The 20989-nt window shown below is 45.2% G+C and overlaps 1 protein-coding gene across 5 annotated transcripts in view; it reads left to right on the plus strand.

Moving 5' to 3' along the window:
* GPC2 (glypican 2) overlaps window positions 1-20989 on the plus strand; it is a 195323-nt gene that overhangs the window by 165929 nt on the left and 8405 nt on the right. For all 5 annotated transcript variants that reach the window (XM_078670810.1, XM_078670811.1, XM_078670812.1 and 2 more), the window contains 4 exons: window positions 8715-8795; window positions 9582-9747; window positions 18531-18661; window positions 19026-19166. In XM_078670810.1, coding sequence (XP_078526936.1) covers window positions 8715-8795; window positions 9582-9747; window positions 18531-18661; window positions 19026-19166 — 519 coding nt within the window. The remainder of the gene's footprint in view (window positions 1-8714; window positions 8796-9581; window positions 9748-18530; window positions 18662-19025; window positions 19167-20989) is intronic.

Consider the following 20989-nt stretch of genomic DNA (forward strand, 5'->3'; position numbering starts at 1 on the left):
ACTAATTAAAAGGTCTGGTCACAGATATTGAACCGTGACAGGCACAGTCCTCCACTGTGGGCAAAAGAAAGGCGCGAGTGGCCCAGGACCTCACTCATTGGATGGACAGGCCTAGGCTTCTGCACACACATTAGATTAATGTGAGACTAGGACCAAAACAAACAATAATCTTTTCGGTGTGTTCTCTCATGAATACTATTTTGTTATTCTTTAAAAAAGATCACCAATAAGGTGTCGTCATGAGTCATTGAGTTTTCCAGATTATTTTTGTGAGGGGACTGCAGGGGGCTGGAGTCCCTGTAGTTGCCAGTATACCACACCGAACTCTGCAAATTACAAGTTTTCCTCCGGAATGAGGAATAACAAGCTTGTACCAGGAATGAGGGGTTCTTTTCTGCTGTATTTTTCATGATGCCAGCAACAAATTTGCTGACATTTTCCACCTTCTTAGAACTGGCAGAGATGTCACATGGTCAGTTGGGCTCAGGTGTGGGGAAGATCAGAGGGTTAGAGCAGGCCAGGACAGAGTTGGGGACGACTGAGAGAGTTGCTTGCTCCTCCTGTGTTTTTGCAGTGGTCATGTGGGGGCTGAACGTCCTGCCTTCAGGCTCTGCCCATGTTGCTGCAACGATTTCACCAGTTATGCATCTGCACCTGGTGAATATCAGGTCTTGTGTCTCCAGGCCCAGAAATTATTGGGTCTGGGGACAGTGGGCTAACTGTAATATCTCAGAGCAATATTGCAACCAGAATTAACTCTCCAGGTGCGATACCACGCTTAGTAATGAGGGCCTGTGTGGAAACTTTAAATTTAATATTACAGAAGTTCACATGGGAAACCTTTGCTACCTTGAAGGCTCGCCGCACTGTTTCACCTTTTGAACTCTCTTGTTATTCTCCTAACTCAGTAGCAATGCCACCTGAAGGCCAGGTTACATATTTATAAGCTCTGTAGTCACTAAATATATGGTAAGTTTCTGGGATTCTGGTGAACAGCAGTTGATCCTTTGAACACTAGGCATCTGAGTGATCAATCTGTGGTGTTGTATTCAGTCAATGTTATGAATTTGTGGAAATCCGTTCATTGGAGAATCTTTGTAATTCTGAGGATACTGGTTACAGGATCAGACTGTGAAATCTTGCAGGCAAGGGTCAAGCAAACAATCTCTGAAATTCTAGACAAGTGATTAATCTGTGGAACTCAAGGCACTGAAAAAGAGATCAATCTGGACAAGAATTCTTTAGAAATTGAACAAGAAGTCAGTGTTGTCCTGCACAGTTATCATTGGGTGGCACTCAACTCCGGTCAAGCAATCAGTCTGTGGAACTCTAGGCAATCAACACTTGAGGCGCATTTTGTAGTACCAGTGCGCTTAATTTTTAGCCTTTCCCACACCACCCATTCACACATCTACACCACGAGGCCCTACACTTGCACTACACCTAACAGCTTGGGAAAAAGATCTCCAAAAAAAGCTCCTCATAGGGTGCCCGGAAGACATTGCAGCGCTGGTCTGATGAGGAGCATGCACTATGATGAAGCATGACACCCAGCGGGGTGTGTGAGGGCCCCATTTCCCAAATTGGGAGACACCCTGTCACCACCTAAGGGTGAGGGTGTTAAACCGACCTAGCCTCTACCTATAGGAACTGCATACCTCTTCTGGCCTGACCCTCTGGGGCTCGTTTGCTGGACCTACAAGCACCCCATATCCCTCTCTCATTATAACTACAGTATTTGTAACCATCTAACTACTGCATACTCTAACAATCTATAGAGTGTAAGAAAATGTATGCATGATCACTCTATGAAATTCCTTAGAAGCTGTACATATGGTCACCATTCCATAGGCCCTAGATAAGTGATCCTCTGGGCCTCTGTAGAAACTGGACAAGCAATCTGTTCATGGAGATTTAGACACTAGTCAAGTGAATCACTGAAACTAGACCTTGGACACCTGATCATTCTGTGGAACTTTGTAGGCAACTTTTATCGTTTGAGTAGCTGTGCCATCAATCATTTGTAAATATTGAATAGCAAGCAGGACAAAGGGGACACCTGGGGCTCGCTGCATGATGCCGGTCATAAAGGTGAGCCCACTGAAGGGATTCTTGTTTTCTCAGTGTGATTGGACAAGAAGAATTGTATTGGAGGACACGGCAGTTCCAGACAATCCCTCCAGTTCATCAACTTTTCCAGAAATATTCTATTGGCCACCAAGTCAGAGGCTGCAGTGAGTTTGAGGAGTTTTCAGTCACCTTTTTTGTCTATGTCCGTAAGGGTGGAAATAGCGTCTCTGATATTGACTAAGTCCGATTCTTTGTCTTTGGAGTGACTAAATCTTGACTGGTGATCATGGAGTTGGTTTCTCTTTTCCATATCTTCTTACAGTTTTCTTGTAACCTCCCTTTCCAAGAGCTTGCTAGGATAGGTCAGAACATTTGCAGGATGTTTTTTCAAAACTGGGTGATGAGGCATGTTGTAGAGGGCCAGCAACTGCTCCTTGGAAAAGAATGTTGTTTATTACATTATTGATACTGCGAATAAGAAGGCAAAAAATTGTTTGATACATTCAGCCGGGCATGGATCAGCTGTTTAGTTAGATGCTTGAGTCATGGATTGCTACGTCCCACATGGCCTCGGTTTCCAGGTAACTAAAAGTGTTTTAAGTGTTTTGAGTAGGACGTGGAATGGTTGGTTAGTAGCAAAATGGTGAAGCACTGTTAGAGAATGCAATACCAATGCATATGAGGATATCTAGGCAATGTTTGGAATATTGTTTTTTTCTGTAAACCGAATTGTATTGATTTGTTCATCCATACAAACATTCGAAGTCCAGGACAGAAGACCAATTTACACAGAGACCCAAATGTGTTATACATTAATATCTGTTCAGTTGCGAATATGACAATGTTTTCACATTTAACTGTATAATACGAATCAACACTGGGAATTCTGCCCCCCACTTCAACAATTATTTAGCCTCCCCACCTCCATCCCCCCGGAACTCCTGCCTCTGCCTAACGTTCTCAGTTGGTTATAGTTTAATGGACCCACTCAACGGATAGCTATAGTGAGCCTCGCTGCAGCCACCCATGCGACCCACATTGGTTATTGGTCAAGGAAGTCAAGACGTTATCGTCTTCTGAGTCGTGTACAGACAAGCTTTCTGGGCATCTCAGCTTGCTCCGCTCTATTCTACCATCCTAGAAAGGAACATCATTCCGCCCTCATGGCAAGGATCGATCCTAGTCCCAATCTTCAAAGGAGGAGATAAAAAATCCCCAGGCAACTATCGGTTGGTTTCCTTAATTGACAACGAAGCAAAGTATTTCGTAGGGATACTGTTAAACTCCCTTCGGGCATGGGCCGAAGCATGTTCTATAATTCCTCCAAACCAAACCGGATTCACAAGCAATACTGGCACTACGCCCAATCTTTCCCTTTTAATCAACCAGGCAGATTATAAATCGACTTTTGACAAGGTCAACAGGCCAAAGCTGAAGCAGAAGCTTTCCTTATTGAACATTCCATACAGCTTATTGAGAGCTGTGCAGCTTTCGCATCAGGACACGTGGGTCAGGATCAAGATTGGAGATGGCTCAAGACTGTCACGACCAATTTCGACAACGCAAGGTCTCAAGCAAGGTTGCGTTCTGGGCCCCACACTTTTTAATTTATATTTATCTGATCTCCCGGAAGCCCTGGATCTAGCTAACTCGCACCCACCCAAAATAGGTAGTCTTCACCTATCAAACCTATTGTATGCCGATGACGTGGTTCTTTTAAGCCACACAAAGATAGGGTTACCACGGCTCTTGGATGCAACCGCCGTATAATCAAACAAGAATGGGCTTCAAATCAATAACAAGAAAACTAAAATCCTGGTGGTTCGCTCAGGAAGGCCAAAGAGGCCGGCAGGGCTCTTAAACTCGGAAAGAATAGAAGAAACCAGATGCCACAAGTACTTAGGAGTCTTTTTAATAATAATGGCAGGTACAAGAGTCAATTGGGTGAACAAAAAATAGAAAGGAACTGTGCTAGAATTTGCACTCAGCTCAATTCACAAGAAATTTGTTGGCCCAACTTTTGCACCAACCCTTCAGGCGGCCCAGGCAAAAGTTATTCCAACTCTAACCTATGGAAATGAGGTCCTAAAAGGGCTAGACAGTGGCCAACTAGACCAATTAGTCGCAAATATTTTTAGAACAACCTTCCAGCTACCTTTCCACACTTGTTATACTGCATTTGTAAAGCGCACAGTTACTCAAAGTATCCCGGCGCTAATTCCAGAGAGAGCCCACACACATAACCATCTGAAGAGGAGACGCAGAAAGAGAAGGCCTCAGAAAAGAAAAGTTTTTAGTTTCTTCTTGAACACAACAGGGTCAGACACCCTCCGAAGGGCCAGAGGGAGAACATTCCAGGCAAGACCTGCTTTGCAAGTGAAAGAGCAGCCACCCAGCCTATGGCGATTGAACCGAGGGTTCTGAATTAGAAGTTGGTCAGAGGACCTCAGTTGCCTGGAAGGTTTATAGAAGGCAAAACTCTTCTGAAGATAGAGCGGGCCCGCCCCATACAGAGCCCGTTGTATAATGGACAGCATTTTAATTTTAAGACGAGACTCGACAGGGAGCCAGTGCAGGTGACGAAGGTGGACCCGCACACTCTGCCTGGTAGAAAGTCCCAAGAGGAGTCTCCCACTTCTCCAGCACAAATTAGGCTGGATTTCGGTATCTGTAGACAGTCAATGGGCCGAATGGCGACTTTTCTAATGAGCTGTCACAAGCTGAGGGCATCAAAGGAGGGCAGTCTGGCTTACCACTTATGGGCCCAGCTGAGCCCAAGACGATGGCCAGCGGGGCACCTCTATTGGTCCTGCGGGCTTAGCATCCTCGGCCTGAGCGAGCTCTGGGACTTACATGCATGCCAAAATGAATTCAAGAGGCTAGCAAAACATATCGTGAAAAGACTTTCCTCAGCAGAAGACAGGGCTAGCCTCTGCTAGAAGTCACGGTTAGATGACTCTTAGCACTTACGCACAGTTGAAACCTCAGAGTTATCTAACTCTCAATTTCAGTGCACGCACCAAGCTCCGTTTCCTAAATCTGAGAATGAGGGTGATTCCATTGACCTGCCATCTTCCCAAATGGAAAAGAAACTGTGCCCTAGAAACATGCCGGCTTTGTGGCCAACGATGGGAAGATCTGTTGCATATACTGTGTTTGTGTCCTTACCTCTTGAAGGGAAGAAGGGCTCTTCTACGAAGGGGTTGGATCGACAAGGAGGTCTGATCGTGTAGAGGTGCAGTGTTGGCATGCTTTGATCCCCGGAACATCATCCTAAACAGCGCATAGGTTAGGTTTATGGATCGCTATGAAAAAAAAAAATAGCAGAGGGGAGAGGCTCAACGCTTCCTTGGCCTGAGACCTTGCCCCCTTGCTTACCATATTAGTTGCTGAACAAACTCCTTGTGAGGAGCGGACAGGCACACGGACCATTTTTGGTCAAAAAACTAAATAAAATTGTCATCCGGAAGGGAGTAGCCCACAGGTCAGCTAATACGGGTCTTAAACGCTATTTTAAACTAAGACTGTAGTCTCCTTATGGTAACAACACTATAGGAGTTATGGATAGTGTACTTACAGTAGAGTTTTATTATGTTAAGATGTTGAGTGCTTTTAGCTACAGAAACCTGGGATTTATTATCAATTTTACATATTGTAAAATGTTTATTTGTAGTGTTTGCAAGGGTTCTAACAAATCATGCAATAAAGTTTCTTTTTCTTAAAAGTTGTGTGCAGACATAAGGGAACTGTCAGGGGTGTCTGTCTTTAGAATATTGTTGAGAGGTGTTTGAGTTACTTGTGAGGTCATCTGGTTTAGCCATTTATTAACCCGGGCGTTCTCTTTCGCGGGCGGGGCAGCGTCGGCCGTTGGACGTGCGCAGCACTACGAAGGTAGTGCTTGCAATGGCCGACGGCAGCAGGGAAGGGGTTAATAGATGATGATTTTCTTCTTGTTTTGTTAGAGACCTTGTAGGTGCATTTGAAAAGTAGGCTTTTTGGCTCTCCTGATGGTTCTGTGGTAGTTTCTCATGTGTCTCTTACAGAGGAGGTGGTCTTCTACCAAAATGAACGTACATTCTCTATGATTAAACCTATAGTTGGTGCCTTTCCACTCTGCTAGGTCCATATTGAATTATTTGTTTGTGGGTTTGATGCCTTGTTTTATTTTTCTTTATTTTGCTGGGGCCTGTTCTGCGAGGGCGGCATAGGTACTGTGTTACAGCTTAATCAGCAAGGCTTGATAATTATCTGGATTTAGAACCATGATCTGTAGATACAGCAGCAACTTTTGGAGCTCCACACAGCTAAGTACATTTGGAAAGGAGCACTCTTTCTCTTATTCAGCTTGTTTAAGAGCCATTCCTGGCTCGGTTTATTCCCTCAGACGCTGCCCTTTCCCTCATGAAAATGTCTAGTGACCGCAAATTATTTCTTAACATGTGGGCCACGTGGGATTGCTGTACTCTATAAAAATCCTGCTACGTTGTTTTATAAAAAGAACAGAAAAAGTATTCAGTGCAGGAAAATGTGGTTAGCTGTGTAGAACTTTGTATGTCAGCAATTTCCTTGGCGAGCAATAGCAGCTTAAATTGGCTGTTTGGTGGTTGTGAGTGAAAGAAGCAGATCCAATCTAGGACTGTAAGAAAATGCTTGAGCGGGTGAACCAAAATAAAGGTATTCTGGTAGGACATATTGAAGGCCATAAGCAGGATGAAAATAGTAAGCAGGCCCTCATCTAGGATTTATAAAATGTATTCATTGATGTCACATAGTGTTGACTTGATTCCATGTTTAGGTCAAAATCATGATTGATGCTCAATAGTGTGTTATTTCTGACGCCGTCTTGAATTTATATTAAAGCTAATATGCCCATAATCCCGGAGAGGTGAGGAAGATTTCAAATGGGTCAGCACTGGCTATTGAGTTGAGCCCAAAGAGGGTTTTTTGAGAGGCATGGTAATTATGGCGTGTTTCAAGGGAGATGGAACTGTGCCCTCTTCAAAGAATTAGTGAATTAAGTAGAGAATGTCCATCCCTGAAGTCCTGTTGAAAACTCTGACAGGTGGCTATCTACTGGAGGGAGGGGGGGGTGAGGTGAGTCGCCATTGAACTTGCTGCTTTTAGAATTAGATGAAGATTTTTTAGAAACTGATGGGAACATAGAGTGGTGGGTGATTGTGAACAAGGACATCAAAGGTGTCCGTTTTTAGAAAAGTTAGATTATATTTGTAAGAAAAGGCCCAGAATCATTTGCAAACATACTGTGTTCAGTCAATATATTTGGCTAGTAGAAACATTCTGTGTTGTGTTCCTCAGTTGATTCGGATGCATGGAATTCGACAGCTTCTTTTGCCACAGTGTTGTCACTCTTCAGGTCTCTTTCTTGAATTTAGCAGCCAAGTCAATCCTTAACATATCCCGATTTCCACATTTTCCTTCTATGTGCCTGCAAATCAGCTTGGCTTTGAAAAGTTTTTAGTTGAACCATTTGTTTTGGCGGTGGGGATTAGGGTTTTCAGTTCGCTTATAATAGGAAACCAGTTTGTTAATCGTAAACTAAGTGTTTGTCAGTTTATGTTGTAGTGGATACACTTTTGAGTTGTTGAGTCAGTAAAACATGTATTAAAAGGTATCCTTTGAGACTTTGGATCAGGGTTTGTAGATGGTGGGTTGTCGTTTTTTATTGCATTTGACATGCTGAACTTGAAAATTTGGGTAAGTGGAGACAATGGTCAGACTGTGGGAGCAGTCTGTTGCAGGTTGTCAAATGCTGATTTGAAAATCATATGAAAATAATGTCCTTTGGCCTGTGTGGGTCTTGATAGCGAAACTGAGATGTTGGCATTCTGGAAGACTTTGAGGACTAGAGTTTTTTTTTACTTCAACCCATATATTGAAGTTACCTGCTATAATGTTTTTATTGCCTATATAATTAACAGTGTCCCAGTGCCTAGGATTTTCTTCTATGAAAGAAGAGTTTGGGTTAGAAGCCTTTTGATGGTTTTGGTGGCGACAGTGTATGGGCATCCTGCATTATGGCAGCGATGAATTCAAACAATTTTATTTCCATAGTTGGAATGCTGCTAGGAGTGCAGCTTCAAGAGCAGTTCATGTGATGCTGTTTCTTCTTCTTCCTGTTGTATTTGTGATGTGAGGATAGAATCCTGCAGAGGTGAGATCCTCTGGGATGAGCAGGTTGTGCCTAGTAAACAAGGTTTATCTTATGCCTACGACCTTTATATTTGAATCAGGGATAATAAAATGGTATTGAAATTTAAATGTTAATGATGTTAGGTAATAACAGTTATTGCCCTTAATATGATTTAGGATTGATAAAAGACTTAGTTGAACAATATTAAAGAATAATCAATATTATTGGCTTTTGATAGAATGATGACTAATATTAGAAACACATTTTATGTTGATTAATATTTAACTATGACCATTATTCTTGTCAGAAAGTAATAGCCAACACTATTGAATGTAAATAATATCAGATAATGAAGGGAAATAAACATAGATTATGAATTGTATTGAATACTCACTATTCATGATGTTTAACAATACTGAATCATACAGCTAATGATGGCAGACATAAATGAAGTGCTTAATAAAGCCTAATGGTTTTGTTCCTTTACCCCCAGGTGACTCGGGCATTCATTGCAGCCAGGGCCTTCATGCAAGGACTTGCAACGGGGCGCGATATTGTCACCAAGGCTTCCAAGGTGAGAAACTATTTCAGAACAAGAAGCTTTCAGGTTGTAGAACGGGGGTAGATTTGTTGCAGAGGCAGAATGTCTAGCTCTGTGGAGCCACATGTTTCAATTGGAAGCCCACCTATGCTGTGGGTAGATCCACCTCTTCTGTGTGGTGTGCCCCACCTGTAGCTGAGATGGCCCACTGATTCACCAACTCACTGAAGGCAGTTCCATCCATCCACTAGCTCTGTCAGAGGCGTATTGACAAGTCTACCTTCACTGGGCCTTTTACATTGATACACATGAAGTTCCAGGAGCATTTGGAACGAAACGGGTTGGCTAGATTTGAACCTTTTTCATTGAAGAAAAGAGAATAAAGGATACACTATACAAATTATGATTGAGGTGCGACCTCTCTAGTCCGCCAATGTTTCATATTTTGAACTAAAGTGGTGTGTCTGATAGGTTGGAATCTCTGCCTCTAAGCAAGAGAAAGAGGAGCACAGGACACATTCATCCATGTGTTAGTTGTAATGTTCTTTGGATATAGCAAAGTGTGTACCATTACATTCATAAATGGTGAGGCAAGTGTGTAGTTGTATCTTTTGATATCTCTGTCCTCTCTGCTCTAAGCCGAATTCTGTTTTACCAGTTGACAGAGGGGGCTCACACAGCAACAGAGAAGCTCTTCTTTTCTACCACCCTCCTAGCTCCCTGTGGTTTTTCACTTGATGCCAGGGTTTTATTATGAAACTTAGTCTGCATCTTATTATATACTCCAACTCCACATCTTTTCTCTCTCACCCTCTACAGATCAGCCCAACGGGTGAGTGCCTCCGTGCTGTCATGAGGATGACCTACTGCCCTCTTTGTCGGGGTATGCCTAGCCTCAAGCCCTGCAATGGTTTCTGTCTTAACGTCATGAAGGGCTGCCTGGCTAACCTGGCCGACCTGGACATAGAATGGAACAACTTCATAGGTGAGTGTTCTGTGGCTGTGGTTATGTCACATTAGTGGGTCTTGTTTAGTCTGCCTGTCATTTCAACTGACTTGCCAAGGTTGATTGTCTCAGACTGGCAGATTGACTTACTTATTGTGTTTTTGCCAATAGCGGGGGCATCCCTAACAGCAATGGCATTAGTGTGTGGGGATGTATGCTTCTGTCTTCCTGCCATGGTTGGTAGTTTCACTTAGCAAAGTGATACCTACAGTTTTTAGGTTTTGCTCCAGGAGCCTTGTGGAAATGTTTGATCTTGCAACGCCCCCAGCATCCATGCGGCAGAAGTCAATTTGATGGGCGCTCTGAAGTATTGAGTTTGCAGAGGAAGAACCTTGTGTTTTTGTGCCTATCTTTGGGCTGTTGGTTGTCTTAATTAGCAGAGTTGAACTTGTTGGTCATAAGGTTTCCCATGGATTTGGCACCATGGAGAGAGTGGGTCTTTCCTAAAAGTGTCATATAAGGTTGGACTTTAAAAGTAATTTTACCACTCCGCACAGCTCTAGTCTGATTATATAGGCATATTTTACAATAAGGGCTCCATGCATTTTAAAGATTCATTTAGAGAAGCGGATGTTGCAAAAAAGATAAGTCAAAGAATTAAAGGGATGTGGGTTTTCATATGGTAGATCAATATTAAGAATTTGGGTTATGGGACTTATAGAAGACAATGGGGACATAAGACAAGGTGGTGAACAGCCTGAGGAGCTACGCGGGCATCCAAGATGGTCGCGTGAGCAGAGGGCTCCCGAGACCCGTGCCGCCCTTCCGCAAATATCCTTATCATATCCTTATTTTGAACATGGGCCTTTGAGGACAACCTCTCGTGGACCTCAACATCCTTTTCAAAATTGAATTTGGGCGTCGGGAGCTGTTTTTACATCGACTTCTATTTTTCCGGCCTGCCCCGGACGTGGCCGGAGTGCTATGTTGTTTCCCTGGCCGGGGAGTAGTTGAACAACAACGGCTGGAGGGATCCTCCCCGGTCGGCCTCATCCCCACTTTCGGTTTCGCTTTTCATGAAGAGCTCCGAGTTGCTGACACTCTCTAAGACCCATACCGGACTTGGCGCGGCTTTGCCTTGCTGTCGGCCTCTGCCTCTCCTGAGAGTTTTGGCCCCTCCTGCTCTGCTGCCGTTTAATCATCTTTTGGCTCATTTCTTGTTTTTACTGGCCCCACCAGGTTCGGCCATTTTCACCAGGTCTAGGGGGCCCCTTCGGGGCGCTGCTTCCAATATGGCCACCAAACCTGAGCTGGAGAAGCGCAAGACAAAGACGGTGGACATACCCAGACTAACGTCATGGATAGATACACCCAACCGATGGGAACCCCCGATGGTACCGGTCGTATTCTTGACGACCCCAGGGCTGACCAGACCGTGCCTGCAGATGTCTCTCTTCGAGAAGTCATGACTGCCATTACCAGCATGCAGGCCTCTATGGGACAGCAATATGAGGCTCTCGCATCTAAAATCAACACTGTGGCGGTGGATGTCACGCTGATTAGAGCGGACATGGCCAAAACTAATGAGAGAGTGAAGGAGTTGGACTTAAAGACCTCCAGCCTGATCGCTGATGTCACGGATGTACAGACTGAGATCGGCAACCTGAGATCGTCGCGCGATTCGATGGCCCGTCGACTCGAGGAACATGATAACAGGGCCAGGCGCAATAACGTGCTCATCATTGGTGTGCCGGAAAATCCCGATAACTCTGGTGTCGATCTCCTGGTGGAGGACCTGGTCCTGAATCATCTAGCTCCCGCCGGACTCAGCAAATTCTTTGCGGTTGAGCGTGCATACCGTTTCCCGGGCGGGAAGGTGAAGCTTGGTGCCCCCCCCCTCCCGAGACCGATTGTTGCTAGGCTCTTCCATTTTCGAGATAGAGACGCTATTCTCCAAGCATCTCGTGAACATGGCCCCTTGAAGTTCGACAATAATACAGTGAACCTTTATCCGGACTTTACTCCTCAGGTCCAGCGACAGCGACAGGGGTTTCAGGGGGTGAAGAAACGGCTACGAGACCTGGGCCTCAAGTATGCTATGCTGTTTCCGGCTCGACTCCGGATCGAACATGGGGAACGAACCTTCTTCTTTGACCGTCCGGACAGTGTCAGTGACTGGCTTGATTCTTTGCCGAAAAGGGATGATCGATCTGAGCACCCCGGTGGAGCCGAGGGGGGCGCGTCGGATCAAGAGTGACATTATGATTCCCGACGTCTGTTCTTCATCGTTTTTCACCTGAGTTTTGCTATTTGCCTTTTATTATTGTTTTAATGGGCCCAGGGGTGGCGTGGGTGTAGGGGAGTTTTCCTCCTTCTGGGGTTCTTTGTGTAGACTAGTTTAATGATTGGGCGACAGGCACACTGCAAGTTGGGGTGGTTTCTAGTTCGTATGCAGGGTGGGGGGTGTAGTAACTGGTTTTTGTTGGGGGGTGGGGGATGGGTGTGTTTGTTCCTTTGTTTCCTTCACAAGGCACCGTATTATCTGCTTAGCTCCTTCTCCTGCGGGACTTAGTGGGGGTGGGGCGTTGGTTCCTTCTTGGGATGGGGGGTAGTGAGTTGAGACTACTATCCTGGAATGTCAATGGTTTGGGAGATAGGATAAAACGAGGGGTGGTACTGCAGTTCCTTCGACGACACTCCCCTGATATTGTCCTATTGCAAGAAACGCACTTAATTGGGAATGCTTGCCAAGCGTTGAATAGACGTGGGTATCGATTGGTCGCACATGCCGGATTTACCTCTTGCTCCAGAGGGGTGGAGGTTCTGATTAGGTCCTCTCTTCCCCTCGAAATCGACGATGTAATGCTTGATGATAGGGGTCGCTACGCTGCGCTTTCTGGGAGATGGGAGGGTAGGACGCTTTCTGTAGTCACCGTATATGTCCCTCCTGGTCTACAGGCCTCTACCTTTACTGACTTAGGGCAGCTTCTCCTGGGGCTGCCTGAAGGTTTTCTGATTCTTGGCGGGGACTTTAACTCTGTGGTGTCCGGCACGTCTGATCGTCACCCCCCCCGGGACTTGCCTAGGTCCCAAATGTGGCTCACTGAACTGATCGAAACCTTTGGGTTAACGGATGGTTGGAGACTCATGCATCCTACACAGTTACAATATACGTTCCATTCCGGGGCTCATGGTAGCCTTTCCAGGCTTGATTACTTCCTTATGCCTGCATAGCAATCGTCCTCCATTAGGGAGATCCGCCATCTTCCCAGTGGCATCTCTGATCATTCCCCCCTTTGGTGTAGTGTTGAGGCTGGGGTGGGTAATGCAGGTAGAGTTGCTCCTATTAATCCGTGGTATCTTCGGAATCCTACGACCCGCTCCGCCTTGGTGAAGGCTATTGACTGTTACTTTACTGAAAATGTGGGGTCTGTTTCTTCCTCTATCTCATTTTGGGAGGCGTTCAAGACTGTGGTTCGTGGGCATTCATTGTCATTGATTGCTGCTGTTAAAAAGGCTAAATGTGAAGAACTTGCCCGCATCGAATCTGAAATTACTGTGCTTGGGAACGATCTCGATTGTGATGTCTCCCCTGCTATATTGCACTCCCTTAGCTTGAAACAGGCAGACTATAGAGCCCTTGTGACTGATGCTGCTAAAGTCATGAATAGAGAGCAGCAAGGTAGAATTTATGATGTTGGTGACAAAGCGGGTAAGTTGATTGCATGGTTGGACAAGAAAGGGAGGATGAATCGGGTCGTGCCTGTGATTGAGAAGTTGACTGGTGAGTGCGTTACTGACCCGGTGGGTATTGTTGGGTGTTTTGTGGACCGCTTCCAGACGGTGTATGCCTCGGTCAGCGACTGGGATGAACGTGACTCTCAGTTATTGCTGCGCGATATTGCCTTACCCTGCCTCTCTGATGAGGATAGGGCCTTAATGGATGCTCCTATCACAGTGGATGAGGTCGCAGTCTCCATCCGTGCCCTCCGGTCGGTTAAGGCCATGGGCCCCAACGGCTTGCCCATTGAGCTCTATATGCTGCGGCCGGACAAAATGGCGCCTCACTTAAGGAACATGTTCCTTGAGGCCCTTGAGTCTGGTGTCCTCCCCGTCGATCAGCATCTGGCCACTATAGTTGTGATTCACAAGGAGGGTAAGCCACGTGATCGTTGTGCCTCGTATAGGCCTATTTCCTTGCTTAACGCCGAACCCAAAATACTTGCTAAATTGTTGGCCACTCGTTTGATAAGGGTGATTGGTGATTTGACTCATCCGGACCAATCCGGTTTTATTCCGCACCGGAACACCGTCCTTAACCTCCGGAGGCTCCATGGAGTCCTCGCGAGAGCTGGGACTCTGACTGAGTCGGCCATTTTGGCATCCCTTGATGCCACAATGGCTTTCGACACCATCGAATGGCCGTACCTTTGGGCTACTCTCGCTAAGTTTGGGTTCGGTCCGACATTCATCGCCTGGGTCAAGCTTCTGTATGAGAGGCCACTGGCCCAGGTGGTTGTTAACGGGAGGGTCTCTGGCACTTTCACGCTTGGCCGAGGTACCAGGCAGGGCTGTCCATTGTCCCCATTACTTTTTGCCCTTGCTTTGGAACCGTTAGCTGAATGGCTTCGCTGGGAGCCCTCGTTGAAGGGCATCCGGTGGACTCCTGACTTTGAGGACCGAATTTCGCTATATGCGGATGATATCCTCCTCTACCTCACGTCCCCTCGGAAGTCCCTTAATGTGCTCTTTGATGTCCTTACCTCCTTCGGGAAGAACTCGGGCCTTGTCATCAATTGGAACAAGTCCTGTGTTTATGTTTTGGCTGGAGAGCTTCCTCCGTTGCCCAGTAGATTCCCGATCCAGTTAGCTACATCCGGCTTTAAGTATTTGGGTATTTACATTTCCTTGGATCCCGCCGTTCGATACGACCGTAACCTTCGAGCCCCCCTTCAGCGGCTTAAGCTTGATGTTGTTCGATGGCGCCGGCTCCCTCTGTCACCCTTGGGGCGTGCGGCTCTCTTCAAGATGATGTCGCTACCTAGATTTTTATATGCCCTCCAGAATTCCTACGATCCTATTCCCCCTGGCTATTTTCGAGAAGTGGAGGGCCTTCAGAGGCGGCTGATTTGGGATGGGCGTGCGCGCATTGCCCTCTCCAAACTCACTCTTCCATGGTACGATGGCGGTATTGCCCTCCCGGACATCAGACGTTATTACTGGGCCACTCAGCTGAGTGCTATTAACCACGCCACCTATGCCCCCGGTCTGACGCCAGCCTTTGCAATGGATAAGTGTCTTCTGCCTGGTGGAATTTTCAACAGGGCGCTGTACTCTAAAGAACCCTATAAGGCTCTGGCCGGACCCACTAAAATTGCTGTGCGAGTGTGGCGTGATGCAAATGCTGCTCTGGGTTGGAGAGATAGATTGACCCGTGCAACTCCGTTGTATGACTCGGATGGTTTGGGCAATTTGTGGAGGTCGAAAGGTTTTGTTAAATGGGACATGATAGGTATAAGCAAGATTGATGATCTTTGGTCCAAAGGGAATGTTAAGACTTTTGAGGCGCTTAAGATTGAATATGAGCTTGACGATCGGGAATTTTTTCGGTATGTCCAGGTACGGCATGCCTTGTTGTCTGTCTTCCCCAAGGGGACGGAGATCCCCGAGTCCTCGCCTCTGGAGGACCGTATCCTTGATGGCTACGTACCTGACAGCACAATTTCGCTGATTTATAAAAAGCTCATTAACAACAGAGTCGACTTGCTTGTGCGCCTTAGGGCCTTGTGGACTGCTGATGGGTTGGAGCTGGACGATGAGGACTGGCAAATGGCCGTGTCCTCCCCTAAAGAGGTGGCCATCCCTGCTCGCCTTCGGTTCGTCCAGCTCAAGATCCTACATCGAGTGTATGTCACTGGTCCGAATCTGGTACGTATGGGGCACTCGGTGGATGGTCTGTGTAAACGTGGATGTGGTATGAGTGGTACCTTCCTTCATATACTGTGGGAATGCCCTGAGGTGGCTAGGTTCTGGTCCCGAGTGCATACCGCCATGGAGAGGGTTACGGGGGTCACACTCCTGCCTGAAGCCAGACGCTGTCTCCTTAATGTATGGGAACCGAATGATTATAATACTGCACAGATCTGTTGGGCAACCCTCGGTAACATGATTGCGAAAAGGGACATTGCACAATTATGGGGGTCCCACAGACTGCCCACTGTATCTGCATGGAAGGAAAACATGGACTGGTGCATGTTCAGGGAAAAGACGGTGTACTTGTCCCGGGGCAGACCTAAGAAGTGGAACAGAATTTGGTCTCAATGGAATGCCTATCGTGGGAACATATGTACTCCCCCTCTCGATTTTGCCCCTAATATCCCATTGTCTCCCTAACTGACATTCCTGGTTTTCACACTTTAAATGTATATATTCAATGGTTTCCTTGCTGCCCCCCGCCTCATTCTGGAATTGATGACTGTAATCCTGTATGCATAAGAACTGAGATTGTTCCCCGCTCCTACATGCTTCCGGACAATGACTCTTGCCTTGCGAAGTGTATTGTGTTCTTTTGTTATGCTTTAAATTCAATAAAATTTAAAATAAATAAATAAATAAGGTGGTGAACAGCCATTGAAATCACTGCATTTTGGGATTTTTCTTTCTCTCACCATAAAACCTTGAAGCATTTAGATATACATTTAGACAAAGAAAAGACAATCTGAAAATAAGGAAACCGAATATAAGGTTCAATTGATGTGCCACTGCGATTTCAAGCATATGTTGCTGAATGAAATGCAGCTTAAAAGTTAACATTCTCAGCACTTCACGCCTACAGAATGACGCAGGTGCCATTTAATGTTATTATTGACTGATCTAACATGGTGGGCGCCACTTAGATTGGTCAGTTAAAAATAAATATGAAGACGGAAAAAGAGCTTTTGTGGGGCGCCTGCAGCTATTGGCTGCTTGGCTCTGCAAAAAAATTATTTTAAAAGTGTATTTTAAAAAAGAATGGTAGAGGTTGGGGGGCAATGGAGGAGCACCTTTGAGAGCAATATAGGGGGAGAGGCACAGGACGGAGGCAGCAATGCACGGAGAGAAGCACACGAGGGAAACACAGGGGGCGTGGGGTGATACACAGGAAGTGCACAGGAAAGAGAGTGTGCAGCCATGAGAGAGATACACAAACTATGGGGAGGAAGGTATTTGAGAGAGTGGGAAGAAGCACAAGAGGAAGAGAGCTGGGAAACAAATGCACTCTGATGGAGTACTTAACCAAAACAAAATATTAGTTTCCGAAAAGTGAGCAGTAGAATGACACAAGTCAGCCAGACAAGAGAATGGTAAAGAGCCTATGCTTCCGGGGAGGGAAAACACTAGATTGACAAGGAAAGTCATCAAGTAGTAAGCAAGCAAATGAGAGTGACCATAAAGTCAACCAATGATAAAAAAAAGAGGTGGGTTGAAACCCCAATGTAAGTTCTTGGTAATGCCACAATAGCTCTTTCACAACCATAAAGCTTGCGCTGTCTGGCAGGCTCAACCAAAACCATATCAAGAAGTCAAACACTAGCCTGCAATACAGAAACAAAAAACAATGTTATTCACAGAGGTGAACTATGGTACAGTAAAATATACAGTTCGTAAAAAAAATCTGAAGAGAAAATAAGATTGTAAATAAAACTGGCATACAATGTCGGCTGTTTTCAGCAGATGTCTACAAACTTAATCCTATTGCTGATCATAATCATGTCTTGACCACGTAACATAAAATGTATTGCAACAATATGGGTTCTAATATGGATTCTATTCAGCATGGGTTTCAGCTTTTTTTCCTATCACGGTTAAGATAATAATGTATATAAAATAAGGGAATCAGATTTTCTTTAAGTTGGTTGCGTACTATGAAATAGGAAGAGTGTAAAAGGCCTTCCTGATCCCACTGCTTGCACAATATATTTTCCTATAGCGTTGAAGAGAGGGTTGGAGCAGGGAGTGCTGAGGGTGCCATGTGCACACACCACTTTTCTCTAGGCTGGTGGTAGAACAAATACAGTTGCAAGAATGAAGCCGAGAAGTTCCTCCCTAAAGCAGTGGTGGGAGGAAAAGGCAGTAATGCTGCTTGCATATGCCTCGCCCTCAACAATGCCACCGTAGAGATAGTGTACCTACTACCTCTACGTGGATAATAGCTAGATGTTACAAGGTTGCTGTGTAGGCAGCTGGGGTAGGGCAGAGACTACAGTGGGTGTATGGTATAGGTTATAAAGGGTTGTATGTCGTTACAACGCATCCTTTTACAACGCATACCTTTACAACGCAAAATCCATTACAACGCATTCCATTACAACGCATGCCATTACAACGAATTTTTAAAAACTACCTTTACAACGCATACTACCTTTACAACGCATACCATTACAACGCATAACATTACATTGCATGTATGGTAAGTATTGGATAGTGTAGGGGTAAAAATTACTATTCTAACTCCAGGGGGTGCAACAGTAGGGTAAGTGTTGGATGGTAATGGTATGCGTTGTAATGGTATGCGTTGTAATGACATGCGTTGTAATGGTATGCGTTGTAGTGTCATGCGTTGTAATGGTTGCGTTGTAATGGCATGCGATTTAATGGATGTTGCGTTGTAAAAGTTTCGTTGTAATGGTAGTGCGTTGTAAAAGTTGCGTTGTAAAGGTTGTTCCCTGTTATAAAGCTAATTTCACTCTTGGGTGACAGGTAATCTAAAGACTGTAGGAGGGACTTGGTGCCCATCTGCTCTTGAGCTGTAACATTTCATCGGCATGTGTGTTTTCCACCAGATGCTCTGATTCAAGTGGCGGAGAGACTGGAAGGCCCTTTCAACTTTGAGCTGGCTGCAGACTCTATTGGAGTGAAGATCTCAGAAGGGATAATGTACATGCAGGAAAACACAGTGCAGACTTCAACCAAGGTGAGATAGTAAACACTGAAAACAGCGTTCTGAAAATAGTTGCATTTGCACAGGAGTGCGTCACATAAAACTCCATGAGATGACTGTCATTGAAATATGTGGATGGATGCATGTGGGGTGCGGGTGTGTCACATTGGTTCATTTGTCTTGGGGTTTGAATGAGTGCACAGGGGAAGAAGATGATCCTCAGTATTTGCAGGAGTGTAGGCAAAAGTAGTTATTAAGAAATCCTGATCCCACTCACAATGTGGCTCTTGTAGTGCTTAGAATTCACCTTGGTTTTTTTCTCTAACAACATAACGAACAAACATCTAAAATTCGTCACTGAAAATAAGGTTAATTTGATTTTGGTTTCTCTTTGCAGGTATACCAAGGATGTGGAAATCCACGACCAGCCCCAGGCCGAACCAAGCGGGCTCCCAAGGATGAAACAAAACGAAGGTTTCGAACCTATTCTCCTGAAGAGAAACCCACCACCGCAGCTGGAACAAACCTGGACAGACTGGTATGGGAAGCAAGGGCTCGACATCAGAGCATGAATGACAGCTAAGACCTGTGGTCTGAAAGCATGGGATATCATGTGATGTACAGGCCTGGGGAGTGGAAGGTAGAGAATGATGTCATATGTGAGATACAGGTCTTGTAGTCTGAAGATAAGGGAAGGTTGATTTGTGATTCATAGACTTTGGGCTATGAGGGCCACAGCTCCTTGGGTCAGATGAAAGCTTAAGGGAGAACATATATGTTCAGGATTCGCTGTCTGAAGCCAGAACATAGGATGTTCTTTTTGGCATGTGGTTCAAAAACAGGGCAGTGCTTGTATGTTATGCAGTAGTTGTTGGGTCAGAAGGCTGAATAGATGATTTATGTAAGGCACAAACCTTATCGTCTTGACACATGCTAGTTCAAGCCAGCAAACAAAGCTGGAGCATTCTGAAGAGAAAATAGTGTAGACTTGTATAAGAAGTACAGGAACTGGAGTCTGAAGATAGAGGGATACACTGAGAAATGTACTTTACCCTGAAATTGAACAATTCACGTGTCCCTTTAAAATGATCTCAATCCCCCCTGCCCCTTGCTCTATAACTACTCTAAGTCATGCTGTGGGCAGCAAATCTGATAACTGTCTTGTGTGACATCTATTCTGGACTCTAGAAAGGTTTCTTCACATCTAATATATTCTGCACCTTGAAGATACAAACAAGGGTTCCCTTTCACATCTAGGGAGTTTCTCAGTCTTAGATTCAGAGATATATGAAGAGCCTGGCAGAGACACCGTGATTGCTTGAAAAAAGTTTAGTAATTAATTTGTGCAAAAGAATTGCCTCAGAAAATCATATTGTCTTGAGGATCACTTTGAGAGACTTGATTTTCATTAACCTTCTGCCTTATGTGGCGATCTACCACAAAAACGGTATGGAAAGATGACAGGCTAAATGGGAACCTTGCACAGAGCTCCCAAAACTAGATTTGGGCTACTAGGAGCAAGAGGATGACCTGTGCCAATAATGTCAGTCAAAGGGTAGTTATGTGGCTGTGGCTTTTGTTAGTTGTGCAGCATTTGCAATAGGTGTTTTGGAGTGTAATTTTTTTCTATGTTCACATGTTGTGCATTATTCGTTGGGTCTGGAATATAGTCTTTTTAGACTCATTTGTGGCACAAAAACACACCTTCAGGGAAGAACTTGAACTCTCCTGCGATAAAGAAAATCCAGAGGGGACTGGCTGGCTCAGGGAGAATCTTTGGACATATAAGAAACGGTCGACATTAAAAAGGAGAAAGCGCTGAAGAAATCAAATAATGAGGACAAGCATCAGGTAACATCATAACTGCACTTGTGCATCGAGTCAAAACACTCAAAAAAATCGGTTTCTCTATCCGGCAAACAACGTCACAGCTCTCTGAGAGACCGGATCACAGCCCCGGTTTACGCAAGACGGCTTTACCCGCCGATTCTTGGGGGATCTCTCTTTATACTTTGACTCCACGATTGATACTTCGGCCGCAGTGGGCCTGTTCTGTTTGAACCTTACCCGACTAGGACCAGGTTGGAACTATCACCGGTCCCCCGATACCACCCCATTACACGTTTTTCAGCCCTGAGGAGTCACGGGTGAAATCCCGAATTGACGAAACACGTGTCGGCTGGTGCATGTTCTTTGGATCTCCTTGACAGGAGTTTCATTTTGACCCATAAAAACTATTATATAAGAAAAAGAACCATTGGTGTGCGATTTTATCCTTCCTTTACGTATGTGATTACTTTCACATGATAATTTACTCCCTAGTGTGCTCTGGACTTTGCTTACTCACCAGAAGGTGTGTTT

This window comes from Lissotriton helveticus, chromosome 12 (assembly GCF_964261635.1).
Source record: "Lissotriton helveticus chromosome 12, aLisHel1.1, whole genome shotgun sequence".
NCBI lineage: Eukaryota > Metazoa > Chordata > Amphibia > Caudata > Salamandridae > Lissotriton > Lissotriton helveticus.